The sequence below is a fragment of the Stegodyphus dumicola genome, chromosome X1 (genome assembly GCF_044657685.1).
Source record: "Stegodyphus dumicola isolate Sdum_Otavi_A_Nest chromosome X1, ASM4465768v1".
Lineage (NCBI taxonomy): Eukaryota > Metazoa > Arthropoda > Arachnida > Araneae > Eresidae > Stegodyphus > Stegodyphus dumicola.
In genome coordinates this window covers 166,139,101-166,157,259 of record NC_140780.1, presented here as the reverse complement: position 1 = coordinate 166,157,259, position 18,159 = coordinate 166,139,101, and the positions used below count along the sequence as shown (strand labels likewise).

The window sequence follows — 18,159 nt, the reverse complement described above, 5'->3', positions numbered from 1 at the left end:
TTTTTTTAATCTTCACTATCACATAACTTATTGTCTTCAAGTGCTTGATGTTATGCACTACAAGCAGATCTGGCATATCATAACATATCAGGAGTTATATTAATATTCATCACAACTCCATTTACTTTTATGGCAATATAAACAGTACACATTGCTATTAAAGAATTTTCCTGATGGTTTTTCACCAACATACCATTATTAACTGAGGAAGACCTTTCTACTGTGGCACTGCCACATGATAAAATTAGAGCTAGTTTTACAACATTTCAAAGTTCTTCAAAATCTGAATTACTAATCAAGTTCTTATGAAAAAGATCTAGTTTTACAGCATTTCAAAGTTCTTCAAAATCTGAATTACTAATCAAGTTCTTATGAAAAAGATCAAGTCACATTGCAGCATAGTTAACAAAAGTGGCTTTCCAAACACCCTTACTTCTGAATAACAATTCTTTAAAGTGCAGTTTTGATTTATCTGGAACTGCAGAATTCATCCATTCATTTTCATATAGGATATGCAGTAACCTCTCCATCCTTTTCTCAGATAAAAATTCATTACACGTAATACACTTAGGATTTAATGAAGAAATGTATTTGACCATGCTTTACTTAAATGGGCTTCTTTAAACTATTTTTGATGCAAACTCAACCAAAAAAGTCCTGCAGTGACTTTCAATTATCTTTTCTTTAGATCAGATACTCTACTTTTAGGTAAACTTGCACCAGCAGCAATATCCACATCAGTATCTACAACATTACAATAAATGGTTTGATTCAGAATATCTATTTTTATCAATTTTTACAAATTTTAACCTCTTGCATTAAATCTCTTTTGACAGAGTTTTGAAAGAAGCTCATGCAGCATACTAAGGAAAGTTGTGTAGAGAAAAGGGCACATAGAACCAGCTGACTGACATGACTTTTAGAAATGGATGCACAACTTCTGCAACGGAAATGAAAACAAGATTTTTGCTTAAAGAAGCTTATCTTTAACAGCTTCTCTCAGTCTTTCAACTGTGGCAGTCTTTAGCAATTCAGATGATTCTATACATTTTTTACTTCAGGAAAAATATCAATAGCTCTTTCAGCAACAGGAATGTTTTCACACCATCTTACTTCCCAAAATTTTAGCAGAAAAGTCATACAATTAGTGATAGCAATATAATCTGCTCTTCAAGTAGGACTATCTCTAAATACTACCAGAGCTACCAGTCAGTAGCTCTATGCACATCTCTAAAGACACAGTAAACTACATGCAAACCACAAGACCAATATCTAATATATGACAGTAATTATTATTTGCTAAATTTTCTTTCGAATCTCTGAGGAATTTAAGATTGACATTTTTTCCATCCAAGGATACTTAAAGCAATTTCTTTTTATTTAGTTCTGAGGTTCCCTCAAAACAATTTGTCTCAGACAGTCATTAGCAGTAGTACGCTTCAAAAAAATTTATGTTATGTATCTTGTGCTCATTTTATTCCTCACATTATCCCAAATTCTAACAAAAAGGTCCATTTGACTTCTCTGGACAATTCTGTTTAAAGCTTCATTGAAGCATATTACAAATTTGGTGTTCTTAAGACCATAAGTAAGCATTATTTTTTAAGCATGGAGCTAAACCAATAGACACTAAATATGACATAGCAATAAATGCTATGTCCCAGGGCCATAGCATTTATTGCTGTCCCAGGGTTAATTTCTTGCTGACATTAAACATTTTCTGGAACAGAACAGCAGCATCAATAAACATATTAAAAGAAACACGAAGTTCCCAGCCCACAGTAATTCTGCAGCTAACACTTTGTTCTCATTTACAGAGGAGTTTAAAATCTGATGATTCAGCAAGTGGCACCGAAGATTACTGTGTTTCAGAACTCTTTTTAATCCATTCAGAATTTTTTTTTTTTTGAATTTTCTTCATAAAAATGATTTTCTTAGGCTTTACACTGTTTATGTGGCTTTTGATTGCTTTCCCATGTTACTAAGGACAAAATGGTTTTGGCAAAAGGTGCATCCTGCTATGTTAGGAGCTCCTGCGATAAGTTGAAACCATGGACTGCACTAGGGATTGAAATCAGAATCTGCCCAATCTGAATTTATAAAATTCTTTTTTGCACACATGTTATGCCTAAAGTAAAGAAAGAAATCTATTTTAGAATATTTTTAAATAAATTCATTCAAGTATTTTATATTTATTTAGCAGCAAATAATAAATATGTGCACTGAATTTTGCAATGGTATACCATCATGCTGAAGAAAACATTGCCGGAACTTTGAAAGTAATATTAGCTAATAATAAATAAATTTAAAAGGAAGAAGCCACATAGAATGATACGAATAACACAAAAATAAAATTATTTACTTGAAAGATTGAAAAAGATTAGAAGCTAAATTACATTAATCAACAATATTTTGGCCAATATAGAGATATTAAATGGTTAGATAGACCACTGATCATTACTATTTTTTAAATTGTTACTGTCAGTTTGACAAATAAGGCAAAGGTTTAAAAGATTTCGTTTTGTACAAAAATAGGCTGAACAAATGAGAAATTTTAAGAGGGATGGATTACTTATTTTTACTACACAAATTGTATAAAAAGGGGGAGGAATATTATTATATTTAAAGTATTTGATTCTGAATTCTGCTATGAGTTCTGCTACTGTTTCTTGAAAATGAAATTTTAAATATGAATTATCTAAAAATCAAAACAACAGAAAATTGAGTTCAGAACAAATAAATATTTTGGCATTTACCAAGAAAAGTATCACATTTCCTTGTGTAATTTTGAAGTGCAATTATCATCATATATCCACGCCATTAATGATGAAGAGCTTAAGACTTCAATTTGATTTTTTAATAATGCACAATATGATTAAAAAAGCATCAATATATTTATTTAAAATTTAAAAATATATCGCATGAAATTTTATCATTTTAACTTGCATATATGACAGAATGTAAAGTAAACATATATTTAAAAAATATTTAATAATGTGTATAAAATTGCAAAGTTTCACTTACCAGATTTTTTAATTGGAGATGATAACAGAAGAACAATGTCTCTAAACCAAGAGGTAGAATTTTCTTTTGTTCAGTATGCACAGATTTCTTGTTCTTCGCACGAACATACAAGTTATGCTCACTGGATTCTGGAAGTTACTGAAAACTTGCTTTGCCTCTCTAAAAAACAATGTGATTGATGCTGCGAAAATTGGCTTCATGCCAACTGCTGGAATGATGTTCCTGTGATTTAAGTTCAGCAAGAAAGTAATCTGCTTCAATTGTCGGCACAATAATTGCTTTTTTGGTGATCACTTAATGAAACTTCCTGACTTTTACATATTTTTGCTAAATCATTTAAGTTACCCAACTTTTCCCCAAATTTTTTGGTCAACTTTTGAATTCCCTAACTTTTCCAGGTGACCTGGCAACCCTGTAATTACAATATCCAACTGGTTGGGTCAATTGATTCAAGCAAGGCAAATGTCAGCTATCTGCCTAAAGGAATGGATATGTTTTTAAAGAACTCTCTGGGGAAAACTGATTTATATTTATATTACACACAGAGGAAAACACTAAAATCATTCACGCAGTCAGCCCATTTGACTGGATTTGAAATAGGATCAAACTAATAATTAACTGTCTAACTGAGTATGATAACTGAACAGGTATTTAACTGTCTTATCTGCATGGCTGCAGATAAAAGTAGAGTATCCAGAGGAGCATGTTTCGGCAATACAACTTAGTGGGATATAACAGCTTTCTTAAGCAGGTTCTGGGTCTGAGTTCTTCATATTCAACAATCTCTAGGATAATGTAACTTTTAATTAAAATCTTATTTGCAGTTTAGACTTAACTTCACTAACAGTTCTTGTTAGTTTTATAGTGAGCAACAATAACAGTTTGTTATACTGAATAAAGCAAATGATGATTATATCCTAAGGAAGGGCACCCCTTTTTTAAGAACTTCCTGGATATAACTAGCTCATATTAATTTAGACATAACAAAAATTCTGAAAACAATTTCATTGTCAAGACTCAAATCGAATTTCATTGTTCCAAGACTTGAAAATTCCACTATCAGTCTCGTTCTTTTAAACATGTTCAAAGTCTCTAAAAAGTACAGGAAGTATATTTTTAACATTCAAGCATCTCAAGGGAATTCACATTTAATTACAGTACCTAAATCTTCAATTATCTATATTTTCCTGATCCCACATTGAACAAATAATAATAAACAGGCAAAAAACAGTGAAAACCACAAGACTGAAACAATAATATTATAAGTAGGATTAAACAATACAAAATAAATGTGCTTTCTAATGAGACAAAAAGTGTAATAAGATAAGTAATAGACACAAAATAAATGTGAATTTCAGATTATTATTTGAATACATTTGCACATATAGAAATACATAATAAACGCTACACTAGAAAATTTTATACTACATAACAGCATAATTAATGGAAATGTGAGGCCCACATAAAAATAATAAGCTGATAAAATTCTTGAATTGCTCTTGATTTATTAATTTAAAAAATATCCATTGATAAGATAAAATATAGCCAACAAACCTGATCGCGATCTTTTAAGCGTCTCCATGGCAGGCTTCCTTCAATGAATTCTGCAAGCATGTAAAACAACGACCACAAATCATCAACACGGCCTAATTCCTACAACAAACGCACATTAATACACAATATAAACATTAAAATTACAGTTAATGCATAAGTATCCCCTATTTTAAATAAAAGAGTCAAAGCCAACTTACAAGTGATAAAGAACATTTCATGCCCATTTTATAATTTTAGTTACATAACGTATTTCAGTACAGCTGGTCTTATATATTTCACTGACCATAAAAGTGGTTACTGTAAACCTATGGAAGTTGTTTGAAATTGCACCACAGTTGCACAAAACCACTCCTGAGGAATTCTGAAGGAACTGGTGACTCTTTATAAGTAAACAATCAGTATTTGACCCAATTCACTTTCGAGTTTCATAAAACAGCTTTTGTCAGGTCATCTGGTTTTATTGGAAATTTTACTTAGAATGTTATGAATACAAACTTCTGGCAGGTAATTGCTACAAGTTATTACTGTTTAGTTGGCAATACTGTAACTACTGTAAATGCACCAAGCGAAGTTACAAATGTGGTTCTACAGCCTTGGAACAACATTTCTTTTGGAATGGATATTCTCTTCTCATTGACTTTTCATAATGCCCTGCTCTATTGTTTATCTGTTTTCACATAAATTACAACATCATGTCCATTAATACACAATTCTTTTGATGATAGGATCCCATAATTTTTAAAATAATTGCTTTCTGTTTTGTAGGAGGCAGGTCTCAAATTTTAACAATTTTTCTTTTTCAAGGTTTCTGCACATGGAAATTAAGTACTCTTAAGGACCATTAATGAAAAAAAATTAAGAACCCATCAACAAATGGGAACTGAATAAATTCAATTAAAGATATTAGCCATGCCTGAACTTCACTTTTATAATACCACCCTAAGAATAAAATATATCCACAAGTAGAATGAATTATTATTAAACATATTTTAATGAACATAATTATAAAACAAATTGAGAATAAAATAAACTTTATAAAATTTATCAGGTAGCATTAAATATTTTACCCCTATAATAGTTGGACTTTTTTGAAGGAAGATTAGTGACATTTTACTTATGTTTTACTAACAGTTAGCTTTATGCTGATTTTTTTCTTTTATGTCTCATTTTGTCACATACTTGCTCAGTTTTGAGGTTTAGTAAATAGCAGGTACATTTTATGTCAAACAGCATAGGTTAAAATGAGAAGTAAAATCATAATCAGCATGATTCATTACAGAAGACTGGCTATTGTCACTGCTGCTAGAGAGACCCCTGCTGATCAAAACAAACCTGAAAGGCCTGATGTAAGCAAATTTTGAAAATTAGTTGTGCTCTGCCTGTCTGACACAGTTAGAGTCATAACTTCATGTAGAGCTGCTGGGATTGTAACCCAGTTAATATATTTTAAAGTTCCAATAAGCAACTAAAGCACCAGAGGTGATAATCAGAGGTTGTTTTGTATTAAAGTCTCACTAGATGCAAAGAATGAAGTTTTACGTTAATTTTTACCATTTTTGTGCTGCATCTTGTGACCACGGTAAAAATTAATGAAAGACAATAACTCATTTCAATAGCGATAAGAGACTATAATGAGACAATAACTCATGCAGCGATAATTTTTAAGAGTGACCAGTTGGATACAAATAATTAAATTAGTTAGTTCAATACCCTTAGCCATTATAGATTTACATGGCCACTATTAGATTTATTTATTTTTTTTTAATATTTGTTAAAAAAGCACTTTTAAAATCACAATCTTTAACATGTCGCTGTTTAAAATATATGTAGTTTATGACGTTGATTCCTAAACATTAAGATAACTACAAATTAACAGCTATAAACATGTTTTGTAGCAACAATACTCAACAAAATATTTATGCATCTTTTTAATCTAAAAAAAATTTTAATAGTCCAAAACCGCTGACAGACATGAAGCAAATTATCGCTATGTCTGAAAGTAACTACAGACTCACATAAAGGCTAAAATAAACCTCTTATTTAAAAATACCTTAGAAAATAAAGGCATTTTCTTATGCTAGTACAATCACTTACAGCTTATGGTGATCCAATTAAACAGGAACAGTCAAATTTAAACTAAAAATGTGGACTGGTAGTCAAAGACTAAACAATTTAATTTTAATCTAAGCTGGCTCAGTAACATGTCGTAACAAACTCGTAACTCAGCATAACATAATTATCGCAAAACAAATTCAAATATCGGCAGTAATATCGCAAAGATGAATAATTACAAATTACCCGAGTTGATAGGAACTAATGAAGCATGCAAGCAGAGGCCAGAAACAGATTCTCTCTTAGAACCCCAAAACCTTAGTTTAAAAACAATCTAAGTGACCTTCATTCTGGTGACAAAATGAAAAATTATAGAATAGGGTGAAATGATAAACAACTGCTTAATTTACATAATAATAACTGTACATATCTTTGAAGAAAAAATGTCTTTCTCTTTATATATATTCGGTTTCTTTCTTCAATACATTTCCTCTTCATTTCAGAATTTTTGGATTTAATTAAAGATTTCTGCTAGTCTAAAAAACTAAATGCATTTAAAATGTATAGGAAAGGTGCTAATTTTATTTCTGTAGTAATATTATCGCTTAGATGAAGGGATCGTACAAATGAACAGACAAGTACTCAAGACTTCTTATTATCTCTAACGGAATGAAGAACTACTTATATACAGCTCGTGAACATGCTGGAACATTCCAGACTCGAAATGTTGTTGAAGAATAAGAAGGAAATTTACATAAATAAGATAACATTAACAAGAAAGAAATTTGCATAAAAACCAATTATCAGGCATCTTGCCGTTGATGGGTTTCGAGGTCCTGTGTCTTCTCCACTAAGCTATGAGGAGCTCGGTCGAAAAGAGTGATTTTAGCTACATTTCCCCCTTTCTCAGGAAGAAGCAGTGTCTCGCTGCGATCTGGTATGGCTTCTTGTAATATTGGGCAATATTGGGCTGGAAATATTAGGCTTCTGGAAATTTTGGAAATATTGGGCTTTCTTTTTATCGTCTAGTTGTAATTTTGGATCAAGATAGGGCTTCAATCTCAATACGTGAACAATGTTGTTTTGCATTCCGTCATTTCCTATTTTGTTTCATATTTTCTACTTTTTACGACATGTCAGAGAGTTGTTGTGTTATTCGATATGGTCCAAAGTAATGTCTTAAGAGCTTTTCGAATAATCCAACCTATCGTACTGGAGTGAATACCCCGACTGTCTTCAATGTTGTAGCTGACAATGCCTCGCGTCGTATCGGTGCTTGTCTGTGGTTTGTGCTTTAAGAATATGGAGTTTTGGAAGCTGTCTAGCTTCTTCAGCTCTAGTGGTCAGATGTTGCGCATAACTATTGTTGGAATCTTCAATACTGTATGGAAAAATTACGCCCAGAGGAGTCAGGATATATCTGCTATAAATGAGAAGGAATGGGCTGAATCCCATTGTGTCTTGTTTGGCTGAATTATAGGCATAGGTTACAAATGGTAGAATAGTATCCCAATTTTTCTATTCAATGTCTAAGCACATGGACAACATGTCTCCCAGTATCTTATTGAATCTTTCAGTTAAGCCATTGGTCTAAGGGTGGTATGCAGTTATCAGAAGACGAGACGTCTTGCATAGTTGAATGACTTCTTTAACAACGGTGGATAGGAAGTTGCATCCTCGGTCACTGATCATTTCTTTGAGGGCACCTTGCTTCAGTACAATTTCTTCAACTATAAACTTAGCAATTTCGTGTGCCCTTAGCTGTCGGTATTGCCTTTGTGACTGTAAATCTAGTAAGGTAATCTGTGCAAACTATAATCCACCGGTTCCCATTTCGAGTAACAGGAAAGCGTCGAAGTAGATCTATTCTGATTTTGGTAAATGGTGTGTCGGGGGTTTTATCAAATGAAGCTGTCCTGGTGCAAGTTGTGGCAGTGATTTCCATCTTTGGCATTCTCAGCAGTGTGATAAATACCTCCATGTGCTCCCATATAGCCCTGGCCAATAGTACTTCCTCCTTATTCGATCATACGTTTTAGCAAATTCAAGATGGCCAGGGTTAGAGCATCATGAAGACTTCTTAGAACCTCACTACGAAGTTGCTTAAGTCCCACCAAGAGCCATTGCTGTCCCATAGGATCATAGCTTCTTTTGTACAGTATACCATTTCTTATTTGATAATTTTGATATGCGTCACCTCTCTTGAGAGTTGCAATGATGGATTTTAATTGTTTATCCTTCTGCTGCTCCTATCTGTATTTTACGATTGATACAAAGAAAGGGTTGTCTTCATTGTTCTCAATTATTGGTTGTATAAGGGGCTTCCTTGATAGTGAATCTGCATCAGAGTGTTTGCGACCGCTCTTGTAGACGATATTTATGTTGTATTTCTGCAACCTGAGAGCCCACCATGCAAGTCTTCCGGATGCATCCTTAACATTGGCCAGCCAACATAAAGAGTGGTGATCCGTGACTACCGTGAAGAGTTTTCCGTAAAGATAATTTATTGAATTTACTAACTGCCCAGATGATGGCAAGGCATTCTTTTTCGATCGTGGAATAGTTCCTTTCAGCTGCAATAAGGGACCTGGATGCATAGGCTATTAGTCTTTCTTTGCCATCCTGGATCTGAACCAGTACTGCAATGATGCCATAGCTGCTAGCGTCAGAATGTATCCTGGTTTCTGCATCTGGTATAAAATGTCCCAAAACAGTGCCACTGGTCAGCAGTCTTTTGAGCGTTGCAAAAGATTCAATTTGTAACACGTTCCAAGAAAATTTTGCATCTTTCTTCAACAAGTCATGCAAAGGCTTTGCAATATCCGCAAAATTTTTAATAAATCGTCGGTAGTAGGAGCACAAGCCCAGAAAACTTTGGACATCGGCGATATTTTGTGGAACAGGGAACGTTGTTACAGCCTCTACCTTTTGTGGATCGGGATATATCCTATATGATCAACTAAGTGTCCCAGTATAGTCAGCTTCTTTTTGCCGAATAAACATTTCTTGGAATTTAGTGTCATTCCTGCTCTTTGGATATATTTCAGTATTTCCCTTAAACGCTTTTGGTGTTATTTGAAATTAGGTGCATACACAAATATGTCATTGAGGTAGCAAAGGCAAATATTCCATTTGAGGCCTCTTAGTACCATGTCCATCATCCATTCCAATGTGGCTGGAGTATTGCATAATCCAAACGGCATGACTTCATAGAGACCACCTGGAGTAAAAAAAATCTGTCTTTTCTCTGTCTTTATCATCAACCTCTATTTGCCAGTAGCCTGACTTCAGATCCATTATAAAGAAAATGTTTACACCAGCCAGGCAGTCCAACGCATCATCGATGCGAGGTAACAGACAGACGTCCTTTTTAGTTACCTTGTTCAATTTTCTGTGATGGACACAAAAACACCATTCACCATTTCTCTTCTTCACAAGCATGAATGGAGATGACCATGGACTGTCTGACGGTTGTATCACGTCTTCTTTTAGCATTCGTTGCACTTCGTCTGCAATCACATGCCTCTCAGTAGCTGACACATGGTATGGCCTTTGTTTGATTGGTGAAATGTTACCTGTACCTATTTTGTGCTTCACAGCATTCCATTGGGATTTTTTCATAATATTGTTAAAGTAAAAAATGTCACTAAATTCATCTAGTAAACTCAATAGCATGTCTTTCTCAGCATTGGTCAAATCAGTATCGAAAATTTATTTTAAGTTTTCTGGAGATAACCTTTTCCTAGACCTATGTCCCTTGGAACCTTCTGGAGCTTGACCACTTGGAGCAAGGAGCGTCGTTTTTTATGGTCGTTAAACAGCCTACATTCATTCCTTTCGGTATCAGTTCGGTTTGTTGAGAACAATTAGTTACCCATAATTTACCACAACTATCTTCTATAGTGACACTTGAAGCTGGTATGGATAATTCTTTTTCGCACATCAGATATCTATTTCCAACAATCACAGCTCAACTTGCTTCCCGTAGTTCTGAATTTAGGGCACATATTCGCCTTGTGGTGTTTGCTTCAATTACATGATTGGTTGCAGCTAACAAGGAGGATTTTGACTTATTTAAATATTCATTGTCTGGAAGGATTTCTGCTAGTTGATGTTCTTGATTCCACAATCGATAACGGCATCGGTTGGCACAGAAAAAGTTCCATCCGAGTATCATTTGATGACTACATTCAGGAAACACAAGGAATTCAAACGGCTTCTTAGTCCCATTTAAATCAACTTTTAATACACAGCATCCCGAGGCAGCTACAGGTTTACCACAGGCGGTTTACAATACAGGTCCATTCTCAGTAAACATAAGAGCATTCAAATGTCGACTTAACTCTTCGGATATCGCAGAATAATCGGCATCCAAATCAACAAGAGCTTTCACACATTGTCCATTCACGGTGATAAAAGTGGTATTCTTTTTCAACTTGGCTGTGGTGTACGTCAGAGGATTTTTTTCAACTGCGGCCTCACCTCCTGTACAGGTTGCTTGAGCTAGTTTTCTGCATTGGTTCGGCAAGGGGAACAGCTGGAGCGGCATACTGGTGATTGCCATTGTCGGCGGTTGAGAGAGAGTCACGAATAAAGCGAACTGCTCCTTATTCGGGAAGAACTAGGTTGTGCATATTCGTCTTCGAAGCTGTATGTAGAGTCAGTATCCCTGTCCCGTCGAGGGTTGGACGTCTTTGAGGCTCTTGCATTTTCAGTTACCTGGCGTCTCTCCCTACAATACCTCCGAACATGTCCTGGGCGTCCGCAATGAAAACAGAGAGGCATATTATAGTCAGGCCTCCACAAATCTGTCCTACGTTTTGGAGTAGTTTTCTGACTGGCTTCATATCTTGGCTGCGACCTAACTGGAAGTGAACGTTGGGTAGTATTTTTTGCTTCTCTCTGCTCCTGTGAGTGGTGCCAGCGCCTCCATATCCTCTTCCTGCACCATGGTTGCTATGTCATTCGGTGCTACAGGTTGCATTTCCGTGTAGCCCTGAACTTGCGACAGGGCCTTCTGAAGCTCTTCCCTGACAATAGCATGCACTATAGACCTTCATTTACCGGTGTCTGCATCGCCCGACACCATGGAGATATTAGGTAACCTCTGGAATAGTGGTCGGGCGATACGTCTTCGTCGAAGGCTTTCTATGTGATGGCAGCGTTTCACGAAGGCATAGATGCTGTTATAGTCCTGGGACGACAGGACCTGGTACAAGTCTTCACCAATACCTTTCATGAGATGGACCACTTTCTCGTCTTCAGACAGGGATGGGTTTGCTTTTTGGCAGAGAGCGAGAACATCTTGAATGTACGCTTCAGACGTCTCATCGATTTGCTGCACACGCGTGAGTAGTACTCCTTCAGCTTAGTGCTTTACATCAGCTGCACGGGAAAAGGTGTTCTTAAGAACAGTCCTGAAAACAGTCCAAATGGTAAATGTGTCATTATTATCGAACCACTCTCGAGCGGTTCCGCCAAGGTAAAATGACGTCTACCTGACACATTTGATCATCCCAGTGGTTATAGTTATCGATTCGATCAAAGTCCTTGAGCCATCTATTAGTATTTTCTTGGCTGTCGCCGATGAATATACATGAGCATCTGGGTAGCTGGTACATCAGGATCAGTATTGGTGCAATGTTACTCGAAGCGGAACTAGCTCCTGATCGAGGATTCTGTCTGGTTTCCTTCTCATCAACCATCTTTCTCGATCTTTTACGTGAATCCTGTAAGAGCTCAAACTCAGGATGCAGTCCTCGAATCTGCAGGTTTCAGCGTAACTCTGTTGTAGTAACTGAGTGATACCCGACGCCTCCACCAAACTGTCACGTAAATGAAGGGATCATACAAATGAACAGGCAAGTACTCAAGTCTAAACTCAAGACTTTTTATTATCTCTAACTGAATGAAGAACTACTTATATACAGCTGATGAACATGCTGGAACATTCCAGACTCGAAATGTTGTGGAAGAATAAGAAGGAAATTTACATAAATAAGATAACATTAACAAGAAGGAAATTTACATAAATAAGATAACATTAACAAGAAGGAAATTTGCATATATAAGGTAACATTAACAAGAAGGAAATTTACACAAAAAACAATTATCAGGCATCTTGCCATTCATGGGTTTCGAACCCGGGGCCTTTGGGTTTCGAGTCCTATGTCTTCTCCATTAAGCTATAAGGAGCTCGGCTTTCTATAAATGCCTGCCCATGTGATAAGGTTAGAAGAATTTTTGATATTTTCCACGATTATGTCTCGTGAAAAGTAGAGAAAACAAAGGGAAAATCAGAAGTAAAACAGCCAAATGTTATGTTTTCATTGTTCTTCCAAAAAGTAAAAGTTCATCACAAACTTTCAGTAAAATACATCCATTATGTGTTAATACCATTAAGACATTTTTCTGGAATCTTCTAAATTCGTAGGTCTATAAATCTTGCCTCCAAATCCTTTTAAACTTCCCAAGTTACAATGTCTAAAATCCTAAACAAAAATTACCCCCTACCAATTCTTTAACAGCAAAAAGCCAGAAATATGGCGAAAAAATTAGAGGGAAAAAGTGAAAAATTAATTTTATAGAGAGAAAACTGATGCATATTGAAATAATTACATGGGAAAAACACTTACCATGAAACAATTAAAAAGAAGGCATTTTAATTAATTACATAGCTATTTTCTTTTCTTCAGAATTGTTTCATAAATTCTGCTAAAGCACAATTTAAACATTTATGACGTTGTTTATTTCTCAGATTCAAAATATTGTATAATAAGTTACGAAAATGGAAAGTAATGTCACTTTATAATATGATAACGAAAAATAAAATTTTTTAATTTTAATCTTATTTCTTGAATACAGTTTTAACATATTAGCATTATTTTAATGAAATTGATCGATGTTATATTGTTTTAAAAGAAAATATCGTCAAAAAATTCACAGATTTCCGAATTAAAAATTTTCCATAGAAACTGATCTTAAAACCGCCAAAATGTTGATAAGTCGTCTAATTTGGAACCGTTTAATATGGAATCCACATTCCCCAAAGTGAAAAGTTGTTTAAGAGCTCTCCATTAGAAAAAAAATGAAATAGTTTCGAATTGCTTATGTTTCACTTCTTGCTCACAGTACAGCACTCCCCTGCAGTACTCACTCACGCCGCCCAGACGGTAAAGTGGTTAGGGGAGCCTGACTGCAATACAAAGGTTCTGTGTTTGAATCCCAGAGAAGGCATCAATATAAAATTGCCTGTCCCTTCAATAGGAGGTAGTGGTGGCCATCTGTTAGGTGCCTCCACACTAAAATGACCACCACTTCTGGCCTTCGTAGTGGCCAATGCCATTATAGACAAGTGCCCTCCCATGGAGGTAAGAAAGGAAGGAGTGACCAAACCGGCACTACAATTCAAGCACTGCTCTGAAGCTTCGGTCACCAGATGGGGTGTTTTTGTTTACATTCAGAAGCTCGCTTGACAGAACTCTAATAATATCCATACATAGACTCTTCCATACAAATCGAAAAAGGGACACTTCCGCATAAAAGAAGCATTCCTAGTATGATGGATAATAACAATTTGCATAGTTTAATGACATTTACACAAAAAATCCCATCTTGGTTATTGTTCGATAACTAACAACAGCGATTTTGATTATGAATTTGTTTTATAAAATTCTAAGCTGTTGAACTACAAAAATACAGATTTTAGCAAAAATTTATGTTTAAAGAATGAAAAATATCTTACTGTACCTTTAAAATTGTATACAGTCAAAAGTCGTTAATCCGGACTCGTCGGGACTTCGGCGATTCCGGATTATCGATTTTTCCGGATTATAGATCATCAGTTTAAATCTGGTAAGATGGCATGCAGAAATTACAAAATTAAAAATATGAAACCGTAATTTATGAAATAAAGAACAATTATGATCTAAAGGGTATCAAAATTTACAAAAAGAAAAAGCTTAATATTTATTTGTTTACTTTATTAAACATTTCCTTCAATGTAAGTTGCTTCGTTTCATGTGATAATACTTTCTCTTTAATTCTATTAAACAGACATAATTTCTTGTTTAGTTACAAAGTTCTGCTGTTCAAGTCCTATAATTGCTGTGTTGAGAATACCGACTAATTTGTCAATCGAAATGTTTTCGTTTTCAATAACCTCTGGGTCACTTTCTTCACTATCGGAAGCGAATTATAATGACGAGGAACTTGATTTAAATCATATCAAAGACAGAATAAAACACTACACTTAGTATGGAATTATAAACCAAATAAAATAAAAACATCTGCCCTGAAAATAAGGATAGTGCTGACAGATCAACTTCCAATCCGCCGCGTGAAACTGATAAACAGATTTCGGATCTCAAAACATACTTTCGCTTTGTAGATACAAATTACATATTAGTAAATATATATAGGAAATTCTATTTGACATAATCTTTCTAATCTATCATAATCTAATAATGACGTTTCTGCCCCCCCCCCTCTGCCGAAGAGCAGCGTGAAATTGATAAACAGATTTCGGATTTCAAAACATACTTTCGCTTTGTAGTAAATATATATTGGAAATTCCATTTGACATAATCGAAAGTTCAAGCTTACTTTTATAAAATTGCTCTAACAGTCTGCAAAAAATAATAAGCCGGATCCAATTCGAAGATTAAGGAACAACGCAATCGGCAACATTAACTGAATTAGATAACTTTAGCGTAGCGTATAACTCCGTTACAATTTAGACGCGCATGCGCACAAACATATTCGCAGCCGTAAGGGTCTTACGCGCTCTCGTCAACGCCTGTGCACATGCGTGAACGCGACGCATGCGCAGAAAGTTTGTAGCTTTGAGGTCCGGATTATAGATCATTCCGGATTATGGGTGTCCGAATTAACGACTTTTGACTGTATATCTTTCGATACCCTTGATAGAGTATTCGCTACTTTTATTTCATGTTCCAAACGCCAAAATGTTTCAAATAAAATTAATTTTTTTCACATTCACGTATTATTGTAACATGTACTTTTTAAAATTCTTTAGAGGAGAGGCTTTACTTTTGCTCATTTTAAACTCATTTTATTTTAATATATCTGAAAAATAATCACTTTGGGCTTACACGTTTTACTTATTTGGGTTAATTAAAAATAAAATTACCACCAAAATGCTGCAATCCTCATCAAAATTAATAAATATACACACAGATATATCAATAAGTTAACTTTTCCTTGATTTGTAACCACACATTTGTGTAAAAGTATGCACAGTTTTACACAAATGTGTGGAACAGAAGATGGATACATTTGCGAATTTGGCGGAAGTACCATGTGCGGTCAAGATGGTGTGACCATGTGAATATGCCACATCATCAAGACAGCTTATTAAGAATTTGAAAATAGGGTAATTGACGGATCATAATTCTTATGTAAAACTTTTAAGTATACGTTAAATTACTGTAAACTACTTTAATCAAAAAATATAGTGAATGCACAGAAATTAAAGATTTGCATATGCCGGAAATGAAAAATATGAATATGTATGGGTATTCATGCATGTGCTTGCGAAAAGCAAAATACGTAAATATTTATTAAATTATTTATAAATGTATTTGAAATGAAGGATTTATTCATTCATAAACAACTGTGAAAGTTACTGTGAAGAAATCTAATTTTTAAATGTATCAAAATTTATAATGATTATAAATATTATCTAACTATATAATAACCTTAACATTGAAATGTAAACATAAATTGAAATCCTGTTTACAAATACATTATAAAACTATTTAAGCAAGAATTGTTCATACTCAAAAGCAATCTGTTAAAATGTATTGCAAAACAAATTCTATGACATGTGTACTTCAGAGAGCAATAAAGAAGCGTTTTGGGATATGTATTGTTAAAATTAAGGGTAAAAAAAAATCTGATAAGTACAATTAAAAGAATTATTCCCCTTACATTTTATAATAACTCGGTTGCAAGTTTCAAATAACATTTTTAAAAAATCCTTATTTTACCGGTTAGAGCCACACCATCTTACTTTCTACCTCCCCGTGCACACCACTGAGGAAAGGGGGGGGAGAAACTTTTCTGCTCAGAAACTTGAGCATCCCACCGTTTATATTAGAAATAGGAACAAATTATAATCCATGAACCTAATCACCAATTCAGAAGATATATATATATTTATCCATGAATTGCCCAAAATATTTGTCCAAAATTCTAATTCCCATTCAAAATGGCAGTTATAAAAACAGACAGAAATTTCAGATGATTAAAATTAAGGTCTTCCTGCCAAATTTGGTCAAAATTAAGGACTTTTAAGGGACGAAAATTAATTTCAAAAAACCTCAGGACTCTTAAGGACCGATGAAACCTGTTTTTAAATGCATGAAGAGAACACACCAATAATAGTTAATTCATAATCCTCTTCATGAAAACAAAAGGTGGCTTTTCGAGAACCAATCAAGATTACACCAAACAAAAGTGCAGATGTTACAAGTACCTTGTGATAGCATACATACCTATAATCGGCATTAACAACAGTTTAATAGTTAAGAGGATAATATATATGTATACTTTAAAAAACAATAAATATAAATGCTACAGGTTACAGCAGTAAGTGATTTTAATATGGATAAAGAAAATATTTGTCCAAAATGGAACAAATATATATATACAGTCAAAAGCCTTTAATCCAGATGTCCATAATCCAAAATGATCTATAATCCGGACCTCAAAGCTACAAACTTTCTGCACATGCGTTTATGTATGCGCGTTTAATGTACAACAGACGGTATAAGCTAAGCCAAAATTTTCTAATTATCTATTTCAGTTAATGTTGCAGATTGTGTAGTTCCTTAATCTTCTAATTGAATCCGGCTTATTATTTTTTGCAGACTGTTAGAGCAATTTTATAAAAGTAAGCTTGAATTTTCGATTAGAATTTCCGATTCTGGAGCTGAAAAAGGATCTACAAAGTGAAAGCATGTTTGATGTCCATCAAACAAAAAGTGGAATTGCTGCAAAAAATTAATAAAGGCATACTCTTTTGTTTCTCTAACCATTCCCAAATCTGTTTATCAATTTCATGCTGCTCCGCAGCCGGGGGGGGGGGGGGGAATGTCGCGGCACGAAATGAACTGGAAGTTGATCTGTCAGCACTATCTTTATCTTCAGGGCAGATTTTTTTATTTTATTCAGCTTATAATTACTACATATTATTACTACATGTAGTATTTCATCTCGATGTACTCTGTCTTTGATATGATTTAAATCAAATTTCTCTTCATTATAAATATCACGAATACACATCAAATAGTTTTCTGGTTGCAATTTTCTAATTTTGACTATGCATAATGTTGCTTTATGAATGCGCGCGTTGAAAGAAATGTTTAATAAAGTAAACAAATAAATATTAAGCTTTTTTTTTTTGTAAATTTTGACACCCTTTAGATCATAATTGCTCTTTATTTCATAAATTACGGTTTCATATTTTTAATTTTATAATTTCTGCATGCCATCTTACCAGATTTA

At 34.2% G+C, this 18,159-nt stretch overlaps 1 protein-coding gene across 3 annotated transcripts in view; it reads right to left on the bottom strand.

Annotated features, from left to right (window-relative positions):
- Positions 1–18,159, bottom strand: part of LOC118188338 (uncharacterized) — a 250,162-nt gene that overhangs the window by 93,253 nt on the left and 138,750 nt on the right. For all 3 annotated transcript variants that reach the window (XM_085807424.1, XM_085807426.1, XM_085807425.1), the window contains exon 6: positions 4,579–4,677. In XM_085807424.1, the coding sequence (XP_085663550.1) occupies positions 4,579–4,677 (99 nt within the window). The remainder of the gene's footprint in view (positions 1–4,578; positions 4,678–18,159) is intronic.